The sequence below is a fragment of the Corvus kubaryi genome, unplaced genomic scaffold (assembly GCF_017639235.1).
Source record: "Corvus kubaryi isolate FWS band 111438036 unplaced genomic scaffold, C.kubaryi_AGA036_p1.0 split1-37296, whole genome shotgun sequence".
NCBI lineage: Eukaryota > Metazoa > Chordata > Aves > Passeriformes > Corvidae > Corvus > Corvus kubaryi.
The window spans coordinates 11409917-11433727 of record NW_024582075.1 but is presented as its reverse complement, the minus strand read 5'-3'; the positions used below and the strand labels follow the sequence as shown (position 1 = coordinate 11433727).

General features: G+C 38.7%; 1 protein-coding gene across 3 annotated transcripts in view; it reads left to right on the top strand.

The window, feature by feature from the left end:
• The window catches only part of ADAMTSL1 (ADAMTS like 1), a 415229-nt gene that overhangs the window by 282723 nt on the left and 108695 nt on the right, over positions 1 to 23811 (top strand). For all 3 annotated transcript variants that reach the window (XM_042013122.1, XM_042013121.1, XM_042013123.1), the window contains 3 exons: positions 5071 to 5197; positions 11379 to 11453; positions 14350 to 14507. In XM_042013122.1, the coding sequence (XP_041869056.1) occupies positions 5071 to 5197; positions 11379 to 11453; positions 14350 to 14507 (360 nt within the window). The remainder of the gene's footprint in view (positions 1 to 5070; positions 5198 to 11378; positions 11454 to 14349; positions 14508 to 23811) is intronic.

Sequence of the window (23811 nt, the reverse complement as noted above, 5' to 3'; positions counted from 1 at the left end):
ACCCAGTTGAAATGATAGCTCAGATCCAAATCTTTCTTCAACTGAGCAGTGACAATCCACACAAGTCCCACATTGAGCCCCACATTATCTATGTGAAGGGCAACTTCGTTTTTCTGATTCTCAGAACTTTTTGCATTTGAACTGCAGACATGCCCTTTGAAAAACAGAGAGATTTCTTTGTAATTGGCTAGATTTGAAAGCTTGCTTTATTAAATTATTTCCTGCCCAGGATTTCTTAATATTGAATAGAAATTATTATGAAAACTTCCTACTTCAGGGCATTTCCAGACTAGCAGGGCTGGAGCAGAACCTGTCATTTCTGGTCCAGTTTTATTTCTGGAAAAATCTGCTAAACTGAGCCAGAGTTCAAGTCCACAAGGGGAACACGTGCACTTATAGCACTCATACACGCACTCAGTGAGTTAGTTCCAACTCCTGTTGTGGGACTTCCAGCCTGACGCCTTTAAACTACACAAAGCAGTTGATCTGCTAACTTGATAACCATCTTTTTTCTTGCAGTGTCCTGTAAAAATGATTTTGCAATGTGTCTCAGAGTCAGGAATATCCCTATTCTTCTGTTTTGTCAACCTATGGGCTGTGAAGTGGAGTAGGGCAGGGAGGGGGGCATGGCGGGGGGGAAGGGAGGGAAAGTCAAACTCAGCATGAAGTCTGGGACTTCAGCCTAAATGTAATAAGGAATCTTTACCTCTGAGTAGAAATGTGGTACCTTATGCCAGAAAACAATACAGGCTTGGCCAATTAGGGATTAGCTGTTATTATTCTGGCTTTTTGTTGCTAGACTTTTCTATGCTAAACCCATAAGGAGAATAAAAAATCTGCTCATTTTAGAGGTGGTGAAGAAGGTCTGGGCAGGCAGTTGGTAGTCACTTCTGATTTCCTCACTCTGGTACTACATGGCTGACATCTTCATATACTGAGAGACCTCCAGAGCTCTGCAAAATCTGCCTTTACTGCTTTAGGGGCATTGAACCACAATAGTAATGAGCTTCATAGAGGCACGTTTAGAAACGCACAAGAGCTTCATCCAAAACTTATCAAACTTATAAGTACATGTTCTTGATTTTAATGGAGTTTGGATTAGATTGTCAGGGAACTTAATGGAGCTGCTTCTGACATTTTGTGTGGTAACAATCTGCAGTTCAAGCCTCTGACCGCACTTCAGCAACTTGAAACTCAAAAGATTCCAGTGTGGAAAGTCTGTGCTTCATTACCCTGCTTTAAGGGGAGGAAACTTAACATGTAATAGAAATGAGTATGAAAACTGCTTACTTCAGAACATTTCCAGGCACAATTTGTTGTAGTAATCCATTTTCATTCCTAGTGGGGGCTTCCTTCCCAGACCTTTATGGATTGAAAAAGGCTTCATCTCCCTAAGCCCCCCAGGATATATTAAGATCAGAACTAGAATGCATTGGAAAGGGAAGTTTCTATCCCACAGAAACTTCAGAATTTCAACATTGGATCCAGCTTCAAACCAAGACAAGGAGTTGACATTTCAAAGCTTTTCTGAGAGTGAAATATTCCCTAGGCCGCTGAATTAAAAATGTCAATGTTTTGTTTCAGACTGTGTCCCCCAAACCATTACTGTGAGCTGTACATTGGAGATAGAATATCCTTATTGTTTCCTTTGCTTACCATGCTGATGAAGTAGTGCCTTCCGTGGTGCCTATTTTCATGACGAGGTCCTCAGCCACCTCTCATCAGATAAGTATGCCCATAGGTCAGGGAATTGGCAGACTTTTCTAGTTCTGCAGACCAAGTGAGTCTACTTTTCTTGATAGCTGGCCTCTCCTAGTGTCTTGGATCTTCGACATCTCTGATAACAGCCATTTTAAAACCTTCCCTCTGTGTTTTGATCATGCTACGTGTGAATGCTGAAAGAAACAATTCTGCCTTCCTGTTCCTTGTTAACCCTGTGCAGATTTCTAGTGTAGTGGTGATATATTTTCCACCCATTCCATAATCTTTTTCAATGAGTTCTCTGCAGCCTTGATGGACAGTGAAGATAATGTTATGGAAACGACATGTTCTCAACTCAGCCGAACTCCTGTTTCTTCTGCTCAGAGACAAAAGATATTGTTCTCATGAACTGTGTCTTTTTTCAGGAGCACTTTAATATTTCCTTGTCTGATCTTTTGCTTTCATAACAGTCCAGCCTGTAAAATGTTTTCATGTCAGAGCTACTAAAAACTAATATAAGAGATCTGGAGTAGTGCTTTTCATTTTAAAACACCAGTGACTCCATTGCAAACACTAGCAACCTTTCTAGTGCATGTAATTGCCTTCAAAAGATGGAAGAATTTCCCTATGTATTGAAAAAAGAAAAGAAAAGAAAAAAAAGTGAGCTTGGGAATGTTTTTTATTTCAGGCATTAGTCACTCATAGTTTTTTTTAATGAAAATTTCATACATACTCCCAGAGCTCTGCGTATCTATTAAAACAGATAATCTAACAGAGTAAAGAAAAAATCTTTTCAGAGACCTTAGGGAGAAATAGGAAATTCATTTAATTTCATCAAAACTTTTAATTGCATAAAATTATCTGAGACACTGCCAAATACAGTAAGGTTAATATACATTTTGTACATACCACAGAAGTCTTAATATTCACAAAGGTCTCCATACTTCCACTTTGCTCATACTTCCATTTGATACACAGCACTTCAGCAGAAGAAATATTTTTATGATGTACACTGGTAATGGCCATCCAACTCAGAAAAATAAACAAGCCACATATAAAAAGATAACTGCCTTTCACATCTGAGATTTTCCTGGTGGTTTCCTCCACAAGTTGTGACCTAGCTCCAAATTGCTCAGTTTATAAATTAATTTTAACCAGGCTATAGCCCATGGCAATATGTGAGCTGATGATTCATAAAGTTAAAAATGCTTTAAAGTAGTAAATGCTGTTTTTTGAAATTGGTTACCTCATACCTGGATTTAAGATCAAGCCTATTTCATATCCAAGCAGTTCACATATTTGCTTCAAAATAGGCAAAGGCATAAAGATTTGTGTACCACTCTAACCTGAATTATTGATTATAAAATATGAGCAGATATGAAAGGGAATTCTAATCTTTCTTTTGTTATCTGGGTTCCCCAGCAGGATGCTTCTCACTGTGGGTGCTAGTGATCTCTAATGCACTAGAAGGAAAATCTGATTTGTAGCCGTTGTCATACAGTTTTCAGATCATTCAAGTGGTTCTTTTTACCATCTTGTCTACACAGTGACATTCATGGAAGTTAAAGCATACGAGTCTGCGTATGTTGGAGGTGGTTCATCTCCTGTAGGGATATTCTTATTCAGAAAAAAAAGATGTAAATCTTACATAGTACCGTGGATACAATTTGTGTATCTGTACTTGGAAGTTTTGTATGGAGTAGTCACAATCAAGATACTTTTATCTTTGCTTCAGCTTTCTAACTATTATTTGTTGTGGTGTTTCTAATGTGTTAAAATGTCTCTTGCAGTCTTGCTATGACTAGGTTTTCAAGAAAATGTATCATTTCTGTACAACTGTTACTTTTTTTAGGCCTCATTAATTCTCTTGGAGGCATCATAGTGTAATGTGACCTGGAAGCAGAAGGTAAAATCAAAGACATTTGATGATAGCTTTCTTCAAGCCTGAATCTGTAAAGATTTAAATTAAATAAATTATATTGTCAATATGACAAATAATCAAAGAAACAACTATTGTGCAGCTAGTAAAACAATGGTGTTAAAAATGGGAATCGAATTGCTAGAAGTAACTACTGGTTATTGAAGCCTGCATTTTCATAGGCAAATGAAGAGAAAGTGTCAAATCCAGGAGTATATCTCACCCTAGCAGAGATGTGTAATTCTGCACACTGAGATTTGCATGAATGAGAAATACTAGTCTGAATGTTTAAGTGGGCAAGTTACACGTACTGCTTTTATGAGTCTTGATGATAAGTGCCCTACTTGCTCTCATCATTTTCTAGGACCTAGTTCTCTGATTTAAGTGAAACTCAGAAATGCAGGGAAATTTAAAGCTAAAACAAATACTTTATTTAAAATTCCCTGTGTTTATATATATCCTCTCTGTTTGGCTAAGAGCCTTAGCACAAACTCATTAGAAGTTATAGACAAATATTTGTTCGTCGCTTACTCTGCATGCCAGAATGCTGGAAGGCCTTTTATTTTCTACTACTTACAAAGGTAATTATAACACGGTAAGGAGTTCCTTAGTTTCTTCGACTTCAATTATTTATATGCAAAATTCGTAACTTGGATGCAGAACTTAAAGTTCAAAGAAAAGGCTGACATTGACACTGTGATGAACAAATCTATAGTCCATTAATTAACTTAAAATGTACTTAACTATAAATTTCTATTTGATTCTCCTGGGAATTATAGGGGTTTTGCAAACTGAGAGACCTAGTTTATGTATTCAACTCTTAAAATTTTGAACCAAACAATTTGCATATAGGAATAAAGCCAGTTTCAGAGCAGGTAATTGCATTCATGCAATGACTCTCAATTCTTCTGTTGCAATCATTCCATCCTTCTTTATCGGAAATTTTACAATGTCTGAACACAGGCATTGACAGTGTGGAATGGGATTATTGTCAAACATAATTAAAACCCCATGGCTTCCCCAGCTGCATAGCAGGTAAAATTTCACTGAGCCATGTTACTGTTGATCCATGCTGCTCTTTACTTTTATCTATCTGTCTGCTTCGTATCTGTCTTCTTATCTGTTTCAGGCATTTTTCTTTGTGAAACTCTAAGAGGTGAAATTTCTGATAGGACTCTGACCAAGAAATGTTCACAATGCGCTAAAATAACAACCTCTTCTTTTCTTCCTCTGGACTGCAAAAGCCATTGAGTACTAACCTGTTCACTGTCTCTCGCCTGGCTTCAGTGCACACTCCCAGCCAGATTTGCTCAGCCTCTTTCATTGCTAAGGTACTTTATGGCCCTCTAGAGATGCTAAGAGAGAAATCTAGAGTAATTAGTTGCGGAGATGGATTGAGCAGTCAGTTGGTAAGCGCTCACGTTGAACTGCACATCTTTCTTTCTTGCCAGATTGTTGGCTGTGACCACCAGCTGGGAAGTGCTGTCAAGGAAGATAACTGTGGAGTCTGCAATGGAGATGGGTCCACCTGCCGGCTGGTTCGAGGCCAGTATAAGTCCCAGCTCTCAGCAAGTAAATGTAAGCTGTTCCTTCTGGTAAAGTGCCACCTTTCCCTTTAAGTGAAGTACTCATTTCTTGCAGGATAGATTTCACCCCACTCTTTCTCAGGTACCTCAATAATCATGGTCCATCTAGTTGTCCCCACAGGTTAAAGCCTCTTGGGTTAAAGCAGCCTTGCTCAGACTGTTGGTCAGGTTGTGGGGGTGGACAGAGGCTTGTGGAAAGGTGTCATCAGTATATTCCCCATCTCAGCTAGCTAGTTGCTTGTAAAGAGCAGGAGAGTAAGTAGAGGTGGCGCTTCCAACACCTCTCTGGCTGTATTAGCTGGCTAGGCATAGGACTTAGTCCACACTGCTCTGAATAGAATGGTTTATGCTGCTCTACAGCAGAGGGGAACCCTGAGGGGCTGATGGTGCCAGCCTGGCAAAGTGCTCTCTCCAAGGCCTGTGTTAGCATCATGTGTGCCTGCATGCTCAGTATGGTCACTCAATTCTGCGGCGGACTGAGGAACCCAAGTTGTCAGGAAGTGCCTACACAGCCATGAGAGATGCCTACAAAAAAGCACAGCCTTTCCTGCATGCTGAGCCAGCTTCAACCCAGAGTGGTAAAGTAGCATTAGTGTGCCCCAGTGAGAGGGTTAGTTTATCCTGTACCCCAGACAGGATTTCAACCTGTTTACAGCACCACAGATGGAGCTATAAAACTTTTGGGATGAGAGACAGGGTGTATCTGGTCAGTTTGAAGGAAGGATTAAAAGATAGGTGTATTTTCATGCCTATGTAGACACACCTAAGGAATCACATGAGCCAGCTTGCATACCTGCCCCCAGCCTTAGAGTTTAATCAGACCAGCTCTACCATTCTGGAGCAGCGTTCCCTGTGCTGAATTGCACACAACTTTAAAGATTCAAATAGCAGTGTAATATCTGCTGAAGACAGTGTGTGTATATGTGCAGATTCTATAACAGGGAGAGCTCCTTTTTACAAAAGCTTCTCTCTGCCAAAGAGTAATTGTGTTGGTATGGAGCACAGCACAGAGAGCAGCTGATAGCACAGTGCAGCTGTGGCTCCATGTTTTCTGACTGAGAGGGAGAATAGGAGAAAGAAAAAGCGAAGGGGAAGGGGAAGGGGAAGGGGAAGGGGAAGGGGAAGGGGAAGGGAAGGGCAACTATTTTGTATGAAGGAAAGAAAAGAATAATCCTCATAAGAGTTCCATTGCTGATGCAGAATTGTACGTTAGAGGACAAAGGAAATAATTCACAAAGATTTAGGAATGGAATTTTGTGGATACAAAAATGCTGCTACCGAGGATTTTCTTGCTATTTTCTAAGCCCGTGAGAGACTTTCTCTCTCACAGAAGAGGTAGCAGGGTATGTAAACAATCAAACACCTGCAGCCTTGAAAAGTCTTGCTTATAGTACAGTAGAAAAATATTTTGACAATGGATGTTTCAGGATTTTGGCCAGTCACCCCAAGGGGTGGCTGATCCTTTGTTCAATTAGACTATGAAGAAAAAAGTCTATAAAAGAGGTTGTAAAATATTTAAGTTGATCAATCTTGCTGCACAATTCCTGCCTGCTGGATCTTCCCTCCTCCTCCCTGCGGCTGCAGGACGCAGTGATACACCCTAGGGTATACTTTCTTTTTATTTTTTTTTTTTAATAGAATTTCACTTCATTGTTAAGTTTTCTGCAACATGCAGGAGGAGATTTGGAAATCTTCAGGCTACTTGAGACATAATAGTGTTTGTGAACTTTTTTGGCAAGTGTCTTTTCCTGTAGAAGCAATTCATTGTTTTTGTGTTGCTTTGTGGTAAAAAGGTGTTCATCTCTTCTCTACTGAGGATAGAGGCACTAATGTATTGTGCACAGTGCTAAAATATTAGTAAAATACAGTACCTACTCCCAATGGTTTCCTATTAAATGCAAAGAACGTTATATAGGTAAGAGAGCAGATAGCACGGAGCACAATCTTAGACTGAGAAAAGTGTGAAAAAAATGTTAGAGAATGGATTATTCAGACACATTTCCCTGTATATAATTGGTATGCAGAGCTGAGAAAATAGTGGATTTTGTGTGCACTCTGTATAAACCATGTGGCATTTTTCCCTTCCCTGATGTAAACATGCATGTTTTTATGCAATACTATGAATTTTGAATCTGTGAAAAGTAAGTCTTTTTTTAAATTGTGTTTTTTTTAAATTGTAAAGACACAGTTATGGATCCCCTTCACATATGTGAATTAGTATGAATTCTTTTTAAGGTTTGCTTCCAAATGATTTATGTAAATGTTGTGAAAATTTGACATTCTAAATGTTGAAAAGCTTTTAAAAACCTATCGTGTTCATTTTCTGCATTTATCTTCCCCAACACTGTTGGCACTTTGTCTCTGTCAGCATCTTGCTTATTTGTCACTATAAACATAAATACACAAGCATATCTGGGATCAGGGCCTGATTCCTTTTATTTATCCAGTCATTTAAATGTCTGGGTTCACTAGTTGATAGCTAAATTTCAAGTCATCTTTATAAAATAATCCTGGTTTTCCAGAATTATGTCTACTTTATCTGTTGTCTGAATAAGGGATGAAAAGCCAATGTGAGCCAGTCTGCCATGCAACATTAGAAAAATCAGAGGGGAAATGTGTATCAGTGACTAGATATCAGCAGACATGTTCTTTGGCCTCGCTTGGGATTTTTATTTCTCTAACAAGGAACTCTGTTCAATCTTGAGGACTGTTCTAGGAGAATTCGACAGTTGGCCTTTAATCCAGTGCTGTCCCAATAGTTTCTGAAGGTGCTTATATCTCAAAACCACTCAAAACACAGTCTTGAGCTCATCATACTAAATTAATTTTCTCTTGGTGCTCACATCTAGTTCCCTTCTCCATGCTGTTTATATAATGCAAAGGCATAAGAGAAAGAAATTCATAGAGCTTTTAAACACTTAGCATTTTCTACAGAAATAGCTTCTTCACTATTTATAGGGGTAATATACATGTCCCAGTGGCCTCAGAAACAGAAACATAGTAGGGCAGGAGGTAGTGTGATGTTGAATTCTCACCTACATTTTTATGAAAAAGAAAACACCTGTGTCTATGGTTTTGTAAGACTAATAGTAAAAAAGCTACAAAAACCTTCATTCATTCCTGAAATATTCTTTTTTCTTAGGTGGCTTGGGTGGTTCTTCTGAAGTCTGCAGAAAATCCATCCTTTTCTTTTTATTTATTATCTTCTTTAGGGAAGAGTGTATGTCCTTCCTATGAAGATAAGCTGCATTTAAGCAGGCTTCTTTGGGTTCACCAAGAAGCTAGAGAGTTGGTCCCATAAGCTGCGAGTGCATTTTGCTGATCACCTAGTGCAAAGATGGTATTTCTCTAAAGAAGGATTGACATCTACTAGTGAAGTAGATTCGTTTTAAGAGATTTGTAGAAATTATAATGCTGTCTAGATATTCACCTAATTACTCTTGCCATGGCTGTGAAAAATAGATATGGTTCCAGATTTCCACGGAATATCACTAGTAACTGGGAGACAGAAAGAACTCCATTTTTCATCATGAGAACTGACAGACCATTTGGAAAAAATCCAAGTTAAAAATCCAGAACTAGAAGAAAATGGTATCTCATGTGAATCTGACGGATGTACATGACATTTAACTTTTGCCTAAATCCTTGCACTTTCTTAACAGCCCTGAGCCACTGTCCTCTCAGTTATCTGGGACTCTCCCTTGCTTCCCTGTGCATGGTCTCTGGAGAAAACCAACCACCTGTTAAAGCATTTTGTATCTTTTCCTCAGAGAGTTCCACACAGCTGCTCAACAATCTGTCTCTCTGCTTATTGTTGGAGAGAGCTGTGACTAAATGTTAGCCTGCTTACTTTTACATTTCTTCGCAGGAAGTGTCTCCTCCTTATCACTGTTAACCTCAGGAAATTATCCTTCAGTCCCCACTGCTTCTGCTTTGTGAAAGCAGGAAGCACTGTGATAAGCAAAAATCCCACTGAGCTTTGCATTTCTCATAAAGCATGCTAGGATTTCAAATGGAGAGCAACTTCAAGATCAGGTGAAATATAGTCCTAGCAATACCCTGGGGCAGAAGATGCATGCTGAGAATAAAAGCTCACATGGTCTTTAAACTGTCCAGTTTTTCTGTGACGTGTCAGTGAGTTGTTAACTCTGCGGCACAGAGCTTGTAACTGAGAGACAGATAAAATAATGCCATCGGACTGTCTTTAAGTAAGACTTGTAAAAAGGTCACTAATATTGTTTTTTGAAAATTGAAGTTACTGCTTTTCCAAACTCATTCCAAAAAATGTTATATATATACAGCAAAATGACATGTCATACTCACATATTTTGTTCCCCAAAATGGATAAAATGTGTTTATCCTACTGGGTATCTTGAATCTGGATGCCAGAATGGTGCCAATAAAGCAATATTAGAATATCAGTATTTAATGAACTTTTTAGAAATTGCATATTTGTCTTTCCAAATAGAAAATTTGAATTCTGTATAGATGTGAAAGATTCCTAGCTTTACTAATCACTGTGATATCAGAGATGTGTATGAGCAAAACGTGTATTGAGATTAACCCCAGTGTTACAAAAGACTTAGGAAATTTCTGGATAATTTGACAAAACATACCAAATCAGAACTTGAAAATGGGACACGGTTCAGAAGCACTTGCAAATCTGAGCAGTCTTTATGTCCACACAACTTTTTTGGCACCCAGAGAGACTGCTTACATTTCCGCCTCACTTCTGGGATATTTAGAAGCCACAAAAGTATGAGTATTTCATCCCATAAAGCTCTGAAATATAAGAGTGTCAATAATTTTTATGACGCATTACAGAATTTAAAATTTAAGGGGGTTCTAGTTCACAGTTTTGAGATGTTATAGGTTTGGATGAATTAATGTACTGCTTAAAATTCCTGTTTCTGGAAGTGTTTCCTCTCTCTGTCAACTCTTCACCTTTTGATATAAAATGACAACATTAATAACTATTCTGCTAGTAAGTGAGAATCCTGATTTAGCTGAGTTCCAACAGTGTTCCCAGTTTGGTCTGGTCAGAAACATAAGGCCCCAACTCATATTTGAATGAAAGATAAAATGCTTTCATTGTCTGGGTTAGCCTTACCTGACAAAGCAAAACAGTGCTTTGAGAGCAGAGCTGTAGCTCCTGCTAGAAGGCATTTCATGACATAGATGTGAGCAGTTCTGATGAATTAGTGAAAGAGACTTTGTTCCTCTCACATCTACCACCTTTTCACTCCCCCAAAAAATCCTGTTAGGCATGCATAGTTTTTCTTTCCCACCTTCCAGTTATATGGGAAGGAGGCAGAAAGGGAAAGGTGAATGAAGTGTGCTGATTAGTCCAGGTCAGCATTCTCTGGGCATGCCACTTCATGACCCAGGTGTAGCATTTTATAGCATCTTTCCATGCCTTTCCAGCTCCCTTCAGAAAATTACTGAGGTTGCTGCCTCTTTAGAAATGCTGACCTAGCTAACTTTCACAGCTGCATGTTACCTACATGTTAGTTCACACCTCGGTTTAGATCCAGTTGGCAGAGCTCCCAAGGGCTTCATAGGTGCAAGATCCTGTTTTGATACCTGTTTACATGAAAATCTAATGGGCTTCTGTTTTTCCAGAGGCTTTCTGGTAGCAGTGTAGAAAGGGAAGCAGAATTATAGCACTTGTGGTCATTAAAATAAAAGGTGTGAAAGGGGTGACATACCTGAGGGCAGCAGGAGACCGTCGCATAGCATGGGCAGGATCATGGAGAAGCTATGGGGTTTAAGTGGGAAAAAGTCAAGTGAAAAATGAGAAAGCTATTCTGGTTAAACAGCAGAATAGGATTATGCTTCTCTACTTTGCCACAAACACCAATTCAAAATACTTGAGAGTTTTAAGTGGAATTGTGATGAAATAGAAAGTTATTAGTTATTCAAGAAAACCATAAATAGTTGTGAAGGAGTTGGGGATAAATAAAATCAACAGGTTTGGATTCTTCTAAGCAGAAGGTTTTTACCCCATTTAACAAGTTATTTTTTCAGATTTTTAATCATAATTCTTAGAGTTTTTTTAATTGGTCCTAAGGGGTTTTTTTGACTGCCTTGTAAACATGCATTTGACTGCTTATTAGAAAACAGGTGGGAGTTCCTTTGCCTATTTACTCCATGCATTTTTGCCTTCCCAACAGTGGATGATACAGTGGTTGCTATTCCCTATGGAAGCAGACAAGTTCGCCTCGTGCTGAAAGGACCTGATCATTTATGTAAGTAGAAGTTGTTGTACACTTGTTTAAGAGAGCCTTGGTAACCTGCAGTGCTCTGTTTATACTGTGGTGTCTGGTTTCTCTCTGTCAGATCACTGATATCAACACACAGATGAGTCCTACTCTCCGAAGTTTTCCTCAGAGCCAGTTACTTCAGTGGCACACACTCTTTTCAAAGCAGACCTTGGCCAACAGTGCAGAATTCTTTGCCCCTCCATAATTTTTCAGTCATTTCTGTTTGCTTATCCTTTGGCTGGCTCACTTGGTGTCAAGTGCTTTTGTTTAAAATTAATAAAATATATACCACTGAGTGAATCAATATTGAGGACAGTAAAGTATAAGCTTCCCTACAGCTCAGCTCAGCTCAAGCTGCTCATGACTTTAACACATTTCTGTTATGATAATCTTTCTCTCTCCCTTAGATACACAAATGCACTCACACCATATGTGTGTGCATGCACACACAAAAAATCACACTCTAAAGATCTGAAACTGCATACACAAGTGAAACCATGTTCCTTAGAAGTGATATTGCTCCAGCTCTTACTGTTAGGACCACTGAGTTCTGCTCGCCCATCACTTGGTGGCTATAACACTTTCCTGCTTCATTGGTGTATCCCAGCAGATGTATATCCCTCTTCTCTGGGAGGAATCTCAGGATTTGAGAATACTCTGCTACAGCTGAAGGCAAATCTGTTTATTTCATGAACAGAAGCTCCTGGCATCCCTCACTCTCATCTTCCAGTGCAGTAGCTGCTCACAAGCTGCTTCCTTTCTCATCAGCAGCAAATGAATATTAGAGTGTTAGTAAATACAATTTATGGTCAGAAAAAAACCCCAAGCTGTACTGCAGGACCTCTCAGTAGCACAAATTATTGTAAGGTAAGTCAGGCTACTCTTCTCCTTTTCCAAAGGAAGTCTTTAGGAATTTTTCTGCAGCACAGACAAGTTATGTCTTCTGTTTGTCAGTGTAGGTACAAACGTATGTCAGCAAAGATGTGAAACACCAAATCATTTCACTGTCCTCATATTTTCTTTCACCCAAAGATTTTATACAGGGTATCAAAATAAGGGGTGGCTTACCAGTCCTGTACTGTAGCTCCCTAGTTGTGTTGAGAAAGCAGTGGGTTCTTCAAATTTAAAACCGTGGATAAAGACCAGCAAAAATATAGGTTATAAACCAAAAAATATATATTATGTTTTCATTAAAAGTTCAAATGCTGCCTGTACCTCAGTTTTAAGGAATGCCCTTTGGGTATTCCTGAACTGCTCCAGTATGGCTGATACTACTTTCCCAGTGCGTGACATCCACTCTTTCTCTCCTGTCTTTTTTTCCAATATAGATGTTCTCTTCCAAGGTAGAAAAATTTTGTGCTTTTGTTATTGTTTCAGTGAAATTGAGCTATAAGAAAGCTCAGAGAGAAATGAGATTTTAGCTGGAGAGATGGATCTAAAGCTGCCTTCACTCAGGCTGTATCATATTTCATGACAAAAAGATTTGAATCAGCAAGGTCTGCCAGAGTCACTGGTTGAGATTTAGATTAACTGCACTGTGTAAACATGAATAAGTCCAAATATATCTCTTTCTTGTTTCAGATGTCTCCATGAATCTTTCTGTTCACCCATCAAAGGATTTTATATATGTATGAGCTACAGTCAGTTTCAGGGGGAGGGAGTATTTTGCCCTGTGAACTTTGGTTGTGGGAGAAGTCAACAGGAGGCTGATTATATATACACAAGTCTTAAAACCATCTTTATTCCTGATGCATGCAGCCTTGTCCAAAAACAAATAGATGGCCAAGTGCATCACAAAGGAAGAGACTGGTCTCATTGAAAACTAAGGAATTCATTAATACAGTGCAAATTCTTAGTGTACTGCCTCCACAACTTCCTTCATTAATTAATTCCCTTAATCCATCATGAAAATCAGTCTAGTTACTGCAATTATCTTCTTTGTTCCCTAATTAGCAACTTAATATATGCAAATAAACATGTTTTCTTTTTGTTGTCTTTGAAAACATATCTCCATCATAGATGAATAGGATGCCTTAGCTGCCTCGCTGTATTGGAGGTTTTGTGCATATATTCATAAAAAAATGTGAAAGGTTTGCAGCTTTGCAATCTTTCATGATGAAATTCCCTGTCACTTCTAAATAACTACCAGAATAGCTGGTGAATGTGCTGTAAAGCATAATCTGGAGTTGGTAGGGAGGCTTGCTGGATGATGAAACAGACCTACTTTCTGACTGTTGGTTTCTATTTAAGAAATTACTGTTATTTTTAATATGATAATCAGAAGTAGCTACTACAAAACAGTATCTGAATTAATTCCCACTTTTGGGGAACTGTGAATACAGAGAGAGCCAGATGGAGAGCTCAGGATGGTTCAGCACCCACCTTCCCCTTCTACTCCGCTGGGATGGGTCAGACTGCTTCTGGAGAGGAAATGGGATTGCTGTCATACTGATCTTTCTTTCCTGGATATCCTGCTTTCAGTTAATTGTCTACCACAACAACATGTGGTTGGTGACCCACCTTTGAACTGAAAGAGGGTATGGCAACTTAACAGTGCTCATGGGCCAAGGTCTGAGTCACGCTCCACATAGGAGCGTGACTTACTGACAGTGAGTTAAACAACAGCAAGTATGCCTAACCAGGAATGGATTAGTATGTCTGGAAGAGAGTAAAAACATGACCTATGGGTGAGGAGGGGAATGTGAGCTAAATCTAAAGGTTGAACAAAGACAAAAAGCAGATGGAAGAGAAAAAAGTGTGCAAATGTGCGTAACTATGGGAAAAAAAGTTGCAGTATTACTAATTCATGTTGGGGTTTTTTTCTGCTCTCACTTCAAATTGCAGTGCTTTAGTTTCGTGAAATTTTTTTTCTATTTGTCAGATTTGGAAATGAAGACTCTCCAAGGTGTGAAGAGTGAAAACAGCCTAAGCACCACTGGCTCCTTCATCATAGAAAATTCTAGCATTGACTTCCAGAAGTTTCCTGACAAGGAGATCTTAAGAATGTCTGGGCCTCTCACTGCAGACTTTACTATCAAGGTGAGGGTCATTGGTCATTGACGTCTTAGAGCAACATAAAGATCTACTAGGAGGGTGAAAGAGATTTTTCTAGATCTTAATTTTCCAGTAGATGTTTATCACAAAGCCTAATCCAGTCTATCTCTTGAACTCTACATGTAATTCTTTATGGTTATATATTTGGTGAAAACCTCACTGGAAACTCCTCAGGAGAGAGAGACTGCATTTACGTCAAGAAAGGCATAGCCAATATGTGCCCTAAAAAGAAACTATGAACTTTTCGTTTCAAGAAAGGACAGATTACTTTCTAAATGCACTATTGAGGTACATATAGATCAATGACTTGCAGTTTTCTTTGTGATAAGCAGAAAGAAAGTCTGTGTCTTTGGCCCGTAGTTTGTTGGGTGTATATTAGTGTAGTTGCACAGAAGACTGTAAGAGAGTGAAGAGTGAAGTCCTCAAGCTCTAAAATAAATTTGATAACTTTGCTTGAGAAGTCATGGCGTCATTTTGAAGTTCTGTTCTTTGTTGCACTGGCAATAAGAGTAAAATCGTTTCCTCCCATTAGAGTGTTTCCATTCTTCCAGGTAATATAAAACACATTGCTGGAAGCAATGCACACATTCTGTGGGGAAACAAACATATGAAAATGAACATTTGGGAGTTGCAATAAAATAAATCCCTTTCCAGTAGGTCCAAGGAACCTGAAGGATTTCAGCTGTAAAACTGCAAAACCTGTATCATGTCCAGGACTACGTAAATTTTTCACTATGGGCCCCAGAGGTAGATGACATTTGCTTTAACCTTGAGCTGATGGCAGCTAGAGGTTTGAACAGTGAACTGGAAAATGTCCTAAGTGATTGTCCTGGTTTAAACTGAGCTGAGCTGGAATGGGTTAGCTTGGGAAGTAGCACAGTCTTGTAGACTGTCCCCTATCCATCGTGGTATGTTAGCAGCTGAGAAAGCAAACTGAAATTTCAGAACTGGTTCACAAGGAGAAGCCTGAACTAAGGAATATGTTCCTTCCTCTTTGAATGTCAGAACAAAAATTCCTTGCTGAAATAGATGCTGTTCAATTCAAAATATCTGAAACACATTTACCTCTTCTGTAGATGATACAGAGATGGTGAACATCACTGCAATGTAAACAATATTTCTCACTTTGTTTTATTTCTGCTCTGTGTGAATTTCTGGCAGCCTAGTTACAGTGTATTTGTGGGAAACAGCTGGTCATGTAGACCAGTTGCCCAACGGGGGGGTTGTACTTTCTTCCTTATATTTCCAGTGTTGTCTTTTATGACAGGGAAAATACTTTTATCCCTTGCATTCCATCTACCTCTATCAAAGCAAGGTAAGAAGTGCTGGTTAAATCAAAGGAGTACCCTGTTTAAATGCTGACAGTCTTACCAATATGACCAACCTACAAGTTAGCTAGGCATGGGCAGAACAGACACTGCTGAATTGAGGTGGAACTATTTTGAGTTCTGCTGTGTGTTTGCACCTTTGAAAATCAGAGTAACATGATTCAGGTGTTAAATCTGTTGTCTTCTGTGAACATATAAAAATGCACCAAAAAACCCCAACCAACTGTTCATGGTTGTAGGATCTTTTCTAAGGTTAGCATTAAATTTTGCATTGGATTATACACTAAAAAATTCTCTGCTCTTGAATCACAGTTAATTTTTTAATCATCAGCTATAGAAGATACTTCAGCTATTTCTTAACAAGACACAGATATTATTCTGTACTATTAAATTATTTTTCTAACAAGTTTTTTTTTCTTCTGGATATTTATTTTGTTAGATTTTGCCAGATATGAGCATGTCATGTACAGATGCATGTACAGATGCATGCAATCCAAGATGCTGCCCCTCAGTTATGTCAGATTTGGAAACTGCTTTTCATACTTACTTTATACATGATTCTTTTGCCTTCAGATTTTGAAGTTAAAGTACCTTTCTTTAAAAAAAATCAGATGAAATATTTCTTTGTGGTGTTACTAAGCTTTCCTTACAAATTGGGATCTCTTTGGGTGTCTTGCCTCCTGGACCAAGGCAGATTTTTATGCAAACAGATCTAAATGAATCTGTAGATGTAGCAGAACTCTAGTTTTAGAATTGTTGTCTCCAGAATTATTCCTGTAGTCCTTTTCACTTGACCCTGAATGCTCTTATTCGACAGGTCAAGTTAGACACCTGGATATAATTCAGAAGTAGTAACTCAGTGTGAGAGTTGATATTTAAGTTTCTTTATTGGTAACACAGAGTGCTTTAAAATTGCAAGAAACCTCATGCTGTTCCTGGAGGAGCTGAGTTGCATAATTACTGGATTTCTTTGCTTTGTAATAGTCAGTGGTACATACCTCACATGCTAAACTCTTGGCAATCTTTTCACAAGATGTGTAAATAGGAAAAATAATTCAGTAAAACAGCTGTATTAAAAAAAATAAAGGTGTTATCACAAAACTGGAGAAGAAACAAAGTTTTTCATTATCTTTTTTTTTATATTGATCATTTGAAAATTGTAAGTCTCCATTGCAAACTTTAATTTTTGAAAGGCAAAAGACGAGGAAAACATGCCAGTAAACATAAATCCTAGTAGAACTACTTTTCCTAAATTCTGAGGATTTCTCTGTTTTGGCGTTTTCAGTACAAAATCCTGGTTTGCATGACTAGAAATGCCTCTTTTCTATAAGAAAAATGTGTCATGCTAGATATAATCCTGAAGAAACGAAGGTCCATTTTCATGTGGAAATCTGTGTGTTTCTGTGTTCTAGAGATCAGAGTAGTAATATCACACAGGGGGACGTGCCCTTTATGGCTGAGCTGTCCCAGATCTGCTCTGTTGCCGGTGTTGTGTTCGTTCACTGGTCTATGCTGAAACATCTCCTCTGTTGATAGTGTGCGTTTCACCCTAAACAGAGAATCTTGGAGTACTTAGTTCATGTCATGCATCTGCTCTCCTTTGAGCAGGATGAAGCAGTACTGTCAGATGAGGTCCACCGATGACCATATAATGAGAACAGTCATCACCAGATGACTGTAAATATGAAATCCATAGTTACAGACTTATGGAAACACCATTAGGGACTGCCAGTGAAGAGTGAAGCTGGCAAAGCACAGTCTGTTAGGGTCTCCTTCACAGGTTGATTGTTGTGTTGCTAGGGCCCTAACCCTGTGGCTGAGGTGTGAGCCAGCAAAGACCAGTGGGTTTAAAACCTTTAAAAGATCTAGTAAAGGGTATTATCTAGGCTTGGGTTTGGTTTGGAGGAGAAACCATTGTAGGCCTAGATCTAGGCTAGACTATGTTTATGTTGGTTTTAAATCCCTTGTATCATTCATAGTGCCTGCCCAGACCAAGTCCTTTGCATAGAGATGCCTAAAACTGGATTGCACAAATGTTTGTCTGGAGGCTTCTAGAGGTATTTGAATTAGGATTGCATTGTATTGATGATCTCTTTTTGTAGTGCTGGGGCTGACAAGCCTTGGCTAGGGGCTGCTGCCAGAAGAGACTGTCTGGCGCTTCTTTTTGTGCTAGTGGCTGGGGTGTTCTGCTGGCTGATTTAGAAATTATGTGGACTGGGTTCACTTGGGCAGAGTTACTGCTGAAATTAGAGTTTTGGCCACCAATTGTCCAAAAAGTCATAAAACACATCTCAAAAGTGGATGCTGAATTACACAGAACTCTAGAGCTAGCCAGACAACTGTTGGCTCAGCTGCAGTCTAGGACTGGCAGAAAGTGCTGGTGAGATAAATGCGTTTGATAACAGTCCAGATTAGAGATAGAAAATAAGGCTGGGACTTAGTCTAGACTTCCTGGGACTTGCAAGGGCATGCAAGGGATAATGCATGTATAGGCAGCCAGCTGGCAGAGAGGTTGATGGGCCTTGTCAGGCTAGAGCCAGGATTGGATTAAATGTTACTTTGAACAAGGAGCACATAGTGATTTACTTTGTGGCATAAACTAAATTATTTCAATACTCTCTTTAAGGCAGAGGCCAAATGATGCAAATTTGCTCTAGCAGCAAAGAGCTACTATTTATGGTTCACATATTGTTGGATATTTGAGGTATTATCATATGAGAATTGGAAGTGAAGACAGTAAGAGTCTTCTGTACAATTTAGTTCTGATGCTGGCAAAGGTTTCCAGAAGAGATTATACCTCATATTTGGGAGAAGGCTTCAGATCAGGTGGGAAGTGATGAAGAATCTGGGTAGCACTGACAGCTCGGGATTGGGATGGAGCTCCTGGAAGTAGGTAGAGATAGAATTAAGGCTGAGTGCACAGAAATAGTATTAGTTAAGGTTTAGTGTGACTGGTTCACAGCTTTTGTGTTAGCAAGGTCAACCCACTGAAACACTTTGCTTCATCTAGAAGAGATCAACAGAATATTGTCAATTCATTGTAAGGCAAAAGTACCTCTTGAGATGTGTCTTCCTGAGGTCATTGTGGCGCACTGCAGATTGGATTTAGCTGGAAGCATGTCTGTATCAATGGCTTTTATCAACCTATGTTTGCATTCAATACTTCTTTTCCCAGTATTAGTCATAAAAATCACCCAGTCTGATTTCCTGATACCCAAAAAATGTACATTTTTTTAATAATTTCTAGGTCAAAGTCACAAGTAGTGACCAGCACTAATCACTAGGTCTTGTGACAAGTTCAGGAAAATTCTTTTTTCTCCTATTTTGGCAAATGAGATGAAATGTATGGAAAACCATGAAATAAACCTTTCAAAAACAGTGCACAGTTTTTATTTTATATCAACCTTTTTTCTTTTCTGTTCAATATAAAGGATTTCAATTAATAGCACGTAGAACATGATCATTCTCCAATATATTTGACCTTTAGGTCATGCAATGATTTCCATAGTGAACAATATACTGTGTAAAATAAGGAATACATCTCATTTTTCAAACCTTTCAAATCATTTTCACTGATTCCTTCTGGTTTTCCCATTCTGAGAGACAGGAAATTATTACTACTGTTTACCTCCTTTCTCCTTTACTTCTGTGTTTGATATCTCTGTCATCATCATTTGCCTCTTTCCTAGTGTCTTCTTTGTAGAATCATAGGATGGTTTGGGTTGTAAGAAACCTCAAGGATTCTCTATTTCCAACTCCGCTCCCATGGGCAGGGACAGCTACTAGATCAGCTTGCTCAGAGCTACATCTAGCCTGGTCTTGAACATTTCCAAGGATAGAGCATCCACAATTTCTCTGAGCGACATTTTACAGTGTCTAACCATGCTCACACAAAAGAATTTCTTCCTAAGATCTAAGCTAAATCTACCCTCTTCAAGTTTAAAGCCATTATCCTTCATCCTGTCTCTACATGCCCTTGTCAAAAGCCCCTCTTCAGCTCTCTTGTAGCCCTCTTTAGGTACTGGATGGCTGCTGTAAGGTGTTCTCAGAGCAAGTTCTCCAGGCTGAACTATCCCAACTGTCTCAGCCTTTCCTGATAGGAGAGATGCTCCATCCCTCTGATCATCTTCATGTACCTCCTTTGGACTCCAACAGGCCGGTGTCCTTCTTATGTCTTACTCTATTTAATATTTACTTTTTTATCAAAGATGATCCCCAAGAAGTTTATCCTTTTTTCCATTCTCTGTCCTTTTCCTGGTTTCACTGTGACAGTACAGTCACAATTTTTTTAAATACACATAAACATGTAATTTGTGACTTGTATTTAAATACATAAATGTATATTTTGAAAGAATCGATTTCTTATAAGTAGACATGTAGTTTAATAAAATGTTATAAAATTATTTAATATCTATTTTATATAAAGAGGTAATTATACATATGTATGTTGAAAAAGAGTGAACTTACACTCTAATATTACTTGAAAGGAAATTGTAATGAGTTGGGGGTCAGTCTCTTCTCTGAGGTAGCAAGTAATAGGACAAAAGGAAATGGCCTAAAGTTGTGCCAGGGGAGCTTTAGATTGAATACTCAAAAGAATTTCATCACTGAAAGGCTGATTAAGCATTGCAACAAGCTGCCCAGAGAAGTGGCGGAATCACTGAAGTGTTCAGAAAATGAGATGTGGTGCTTAGAGACATGGTGTAGTAGTGGACTTGGCAGTGTCAAGATAGTTGTTGGACTGGCTTTGGATCTTAGAGGTCTTTTCCAACCTTAATGGTTTTATGATTCTATACACACAATAATCAGGACACAAATGGATTCTACCTGGCTATGTACTTTTCTCTTCTTCTTTCATCCTTTCTGCAAAATTCTATGGATGTTTTTAACTGAGCTGATATTTTCAGAGGAATACCTAAAACAACCCTACTACTGTTCTGAATAGTAATAGCTAATGTGAACAACAGTTCTGTGTATAATTAGCATATATAATTAATTGGGGTTTCCCATAGGCATTATTTCTTTTTTTTTTAACTGAACTTGAATTTAGTCTGTCAAAACTTTGAGGGCTTTCACAGATGGTTTCAATTTTAGGCACCATTCATAAGTTTTTTCATTAGCAAACTTGGTAAGCTCATGGTTGACCCTTTATGCTGCTCATCTGGGCATCTGGCTAACAACTCATGCCATAGCACATATCCCTGAGGGATTCCACAGTCCTTCATCCATTGCAAGAGCAGCTTATTGGACCATTCTTTACCCAGTCATCAGTTCATGGGAGAATCTTCTAGGAGTATCCGTCTAGGACTCTTTGGTGAGAGACCTAGAAAAAAACCTAGACTAATAAAACTACCTTTATTTTCTTGACAAAGAAAACCACAATTCTCAGAAAAAATTACCTTTCTCAGGGTACTCTTTAAGTTCTGTTGTCTTTTTACATTCTATCTACTCACCCCGTAACTGACGTAGAAATTGTTGGACCGAAGTTTTGTTCATTATTCATGAGATGCCTTCTGAAAACTGTTACAAATTTCTATCTATATTTATGTGGCTTAAACCATGGTTTATGCATGTAAGTAGACTGAATACCATATGTGATTTGGATTTGCGATTCCTGTGCTCAACCAGTACGTCCTTTGAAGCTACTGGGTGGATGCTGTTTGGATCTGAAGATGTGTTACCATTAATTTTACATACTTCTTTAAAGTACTGCTGATCTGAAATGTACTGGCAGGTTTTAATGATGCCTTTTCCTGGTCTTAAAGTCAAGAGTCAAACACGGTTAGAAGGGGAAAAGGGATTTTACCTTGGTATTTATTTTAAGGATCTTTAGGTGCACCACATCCAGGTCAACTGCACCGAAATGCACACCGCAATGCACAGCCCCAGAAGATCTGGTATAATATTGTAGGTCTTACTAATTAGCATGTCTATCAAAGATTCCCTAATGAGAGGCTCAAGTGAGCCCCCCTCCCTGAGGAGCCTTCCCCTGGATGGTTCTATCTTAGTTTACAGAATGTATTCTGAAGAGGACCTTGGGGTCTGGGGCACACTGATCCCTAGCTACGAAGCTTCTAAAATGTTTAGTCTCTTAGCTTGACAAACAAGTCCAAGAATGTAGGGAAAAAGCACTAAGAATACAGAAGTTGTAAAAAGGTATAACAGGGGTATAAAAGAAAAGGCAAAAAATCTTCATGACATCATTAAGGCAATAGAGAAAGTTTCTTAGACATGTAATTTTTTATTCCTCTGACAAATTGTTATTTGTAATTTTTCCTCTTCTTACTCTGTAACTTTTGTTTACATATATCTCTCAAAAATCAGTCACTTTTAAGTGCAATTAAGGCTTGGAGCCAACCGTGTTCATTTTTCATTATTTTAACAATTTGCATGTGTGTGGCAAAAAATGCCCTTTCAGTTTGTTAATTTTATTTTTATACAGTATCTATCACAATAGGATCCTCTTTTTACATTGATTTCCTAGATATTGCCGTTAATAACTTAAGATTAATAAATATTCTGCAGTTACAATTAAGATGGCTTGTTCAAAGGTGAATTCTCTTACCCTGGGATCATGATGATGGTGGTAAAATGGTCTTTCCACAGACGACTGGGATGTTATGGGTGGTATCACAGCAGAGATGCAGCACATCTGGTTTCACTGTTTGGGGTTGCCTTTGGTTCTATGGAATGATTTTGGTCTTCTCATTTGAGAAATTTCCACATTGCCACGTTAGTAGTGGATTATGTACAGATGAGTAAGTGTTATATCTGGTACCGCAGGTTCCATTACTGCCAGCTATCCTAGCCAATCCACTGTAGTGATTTTCTCTTTTTTTCTTTTTATGGGCAGATTAATGGAACTGGTAAAAGATTTGGACCTTCTAGCTTTCTATTGTGGCTTTGTGAGAGAATTAATCTAAAGGCTTTTTAACACTCTCATCACCTAAAGAATACTGATTAAACCAAGATTGGGACAGGGTAAGCAAGTTCAATTCAGAGATACCTTGCAAAGTATGTAAATCAGTGATAATATAATTCCAGAGTGATGTCTCTGGCTGATTTAGAGGCTTAAATTGAGAAGCAACAGGTGGAGCTGACTTTCATTAGAGAGACAACCCTAAAACCAAGCTGATCCAATACAGGACAATCAAAACCAGGGGATGTGAATGCAGAAGTGGACAGTAGGCATATTCCCTGGACCTTGAGGACAGAGCGCCTTTCAGCATTCAAGGGAATGACAAGGCAAACTCAGAGGAGTTATGGTGTAGTCTTGTCTTAAAACATATGCTTGAAAGCCTTCAGCATTTCTCATTATTTACATTTTATTTTCTTTTTATGTTATTTTAAACAAGCTTGTAAAAGTTATTTTCCCATGACAATGTCTGGCTTCTATTTCCTTCATGAACAAATTATTAACAGCAACAAATCTCTTGTACATCCTTCTTTTTTTCAGTGCAAGATATCACCACATACAACCAGCAATACTGAAGCACTCTAGGTAGAATATTTTTTCTACTGACTTGAGAAGCACAAAATTACATATGTCAGATTTCTCATTAATTACTTTCATTAGTATCAATCTGATGATTTGGCATTTGGAACTTGCAGAAAGAATTCAGAATCAGAATCAGAATATGGGAGAATCCATCAGAACTTTTCTAATAAGCATGGTGTCATGGAGCTAGATCATAGTAGAGCAGATCAAATTGTGTAAGACAGAATTTGCTGAAGCACTTCCAGAGAAGGACAACAGAGCTGGTGAAGGGCCTAGAGAGTAAGTCCAATGAGGAGTGGCTGAGGAGGCTGAAGTTGTTTAGCCTGGAGAGGAGGACGCTCAGGGGAGACCTCATCACTCTCCACGACTGCCTGAAAGGAGACTGTAGCCAGGTGGGGGTCAATCTCTTCTCACAGGCAACCACTGACAGGACAAGAAGACACAGGCTTAAGCTGCACTAGGG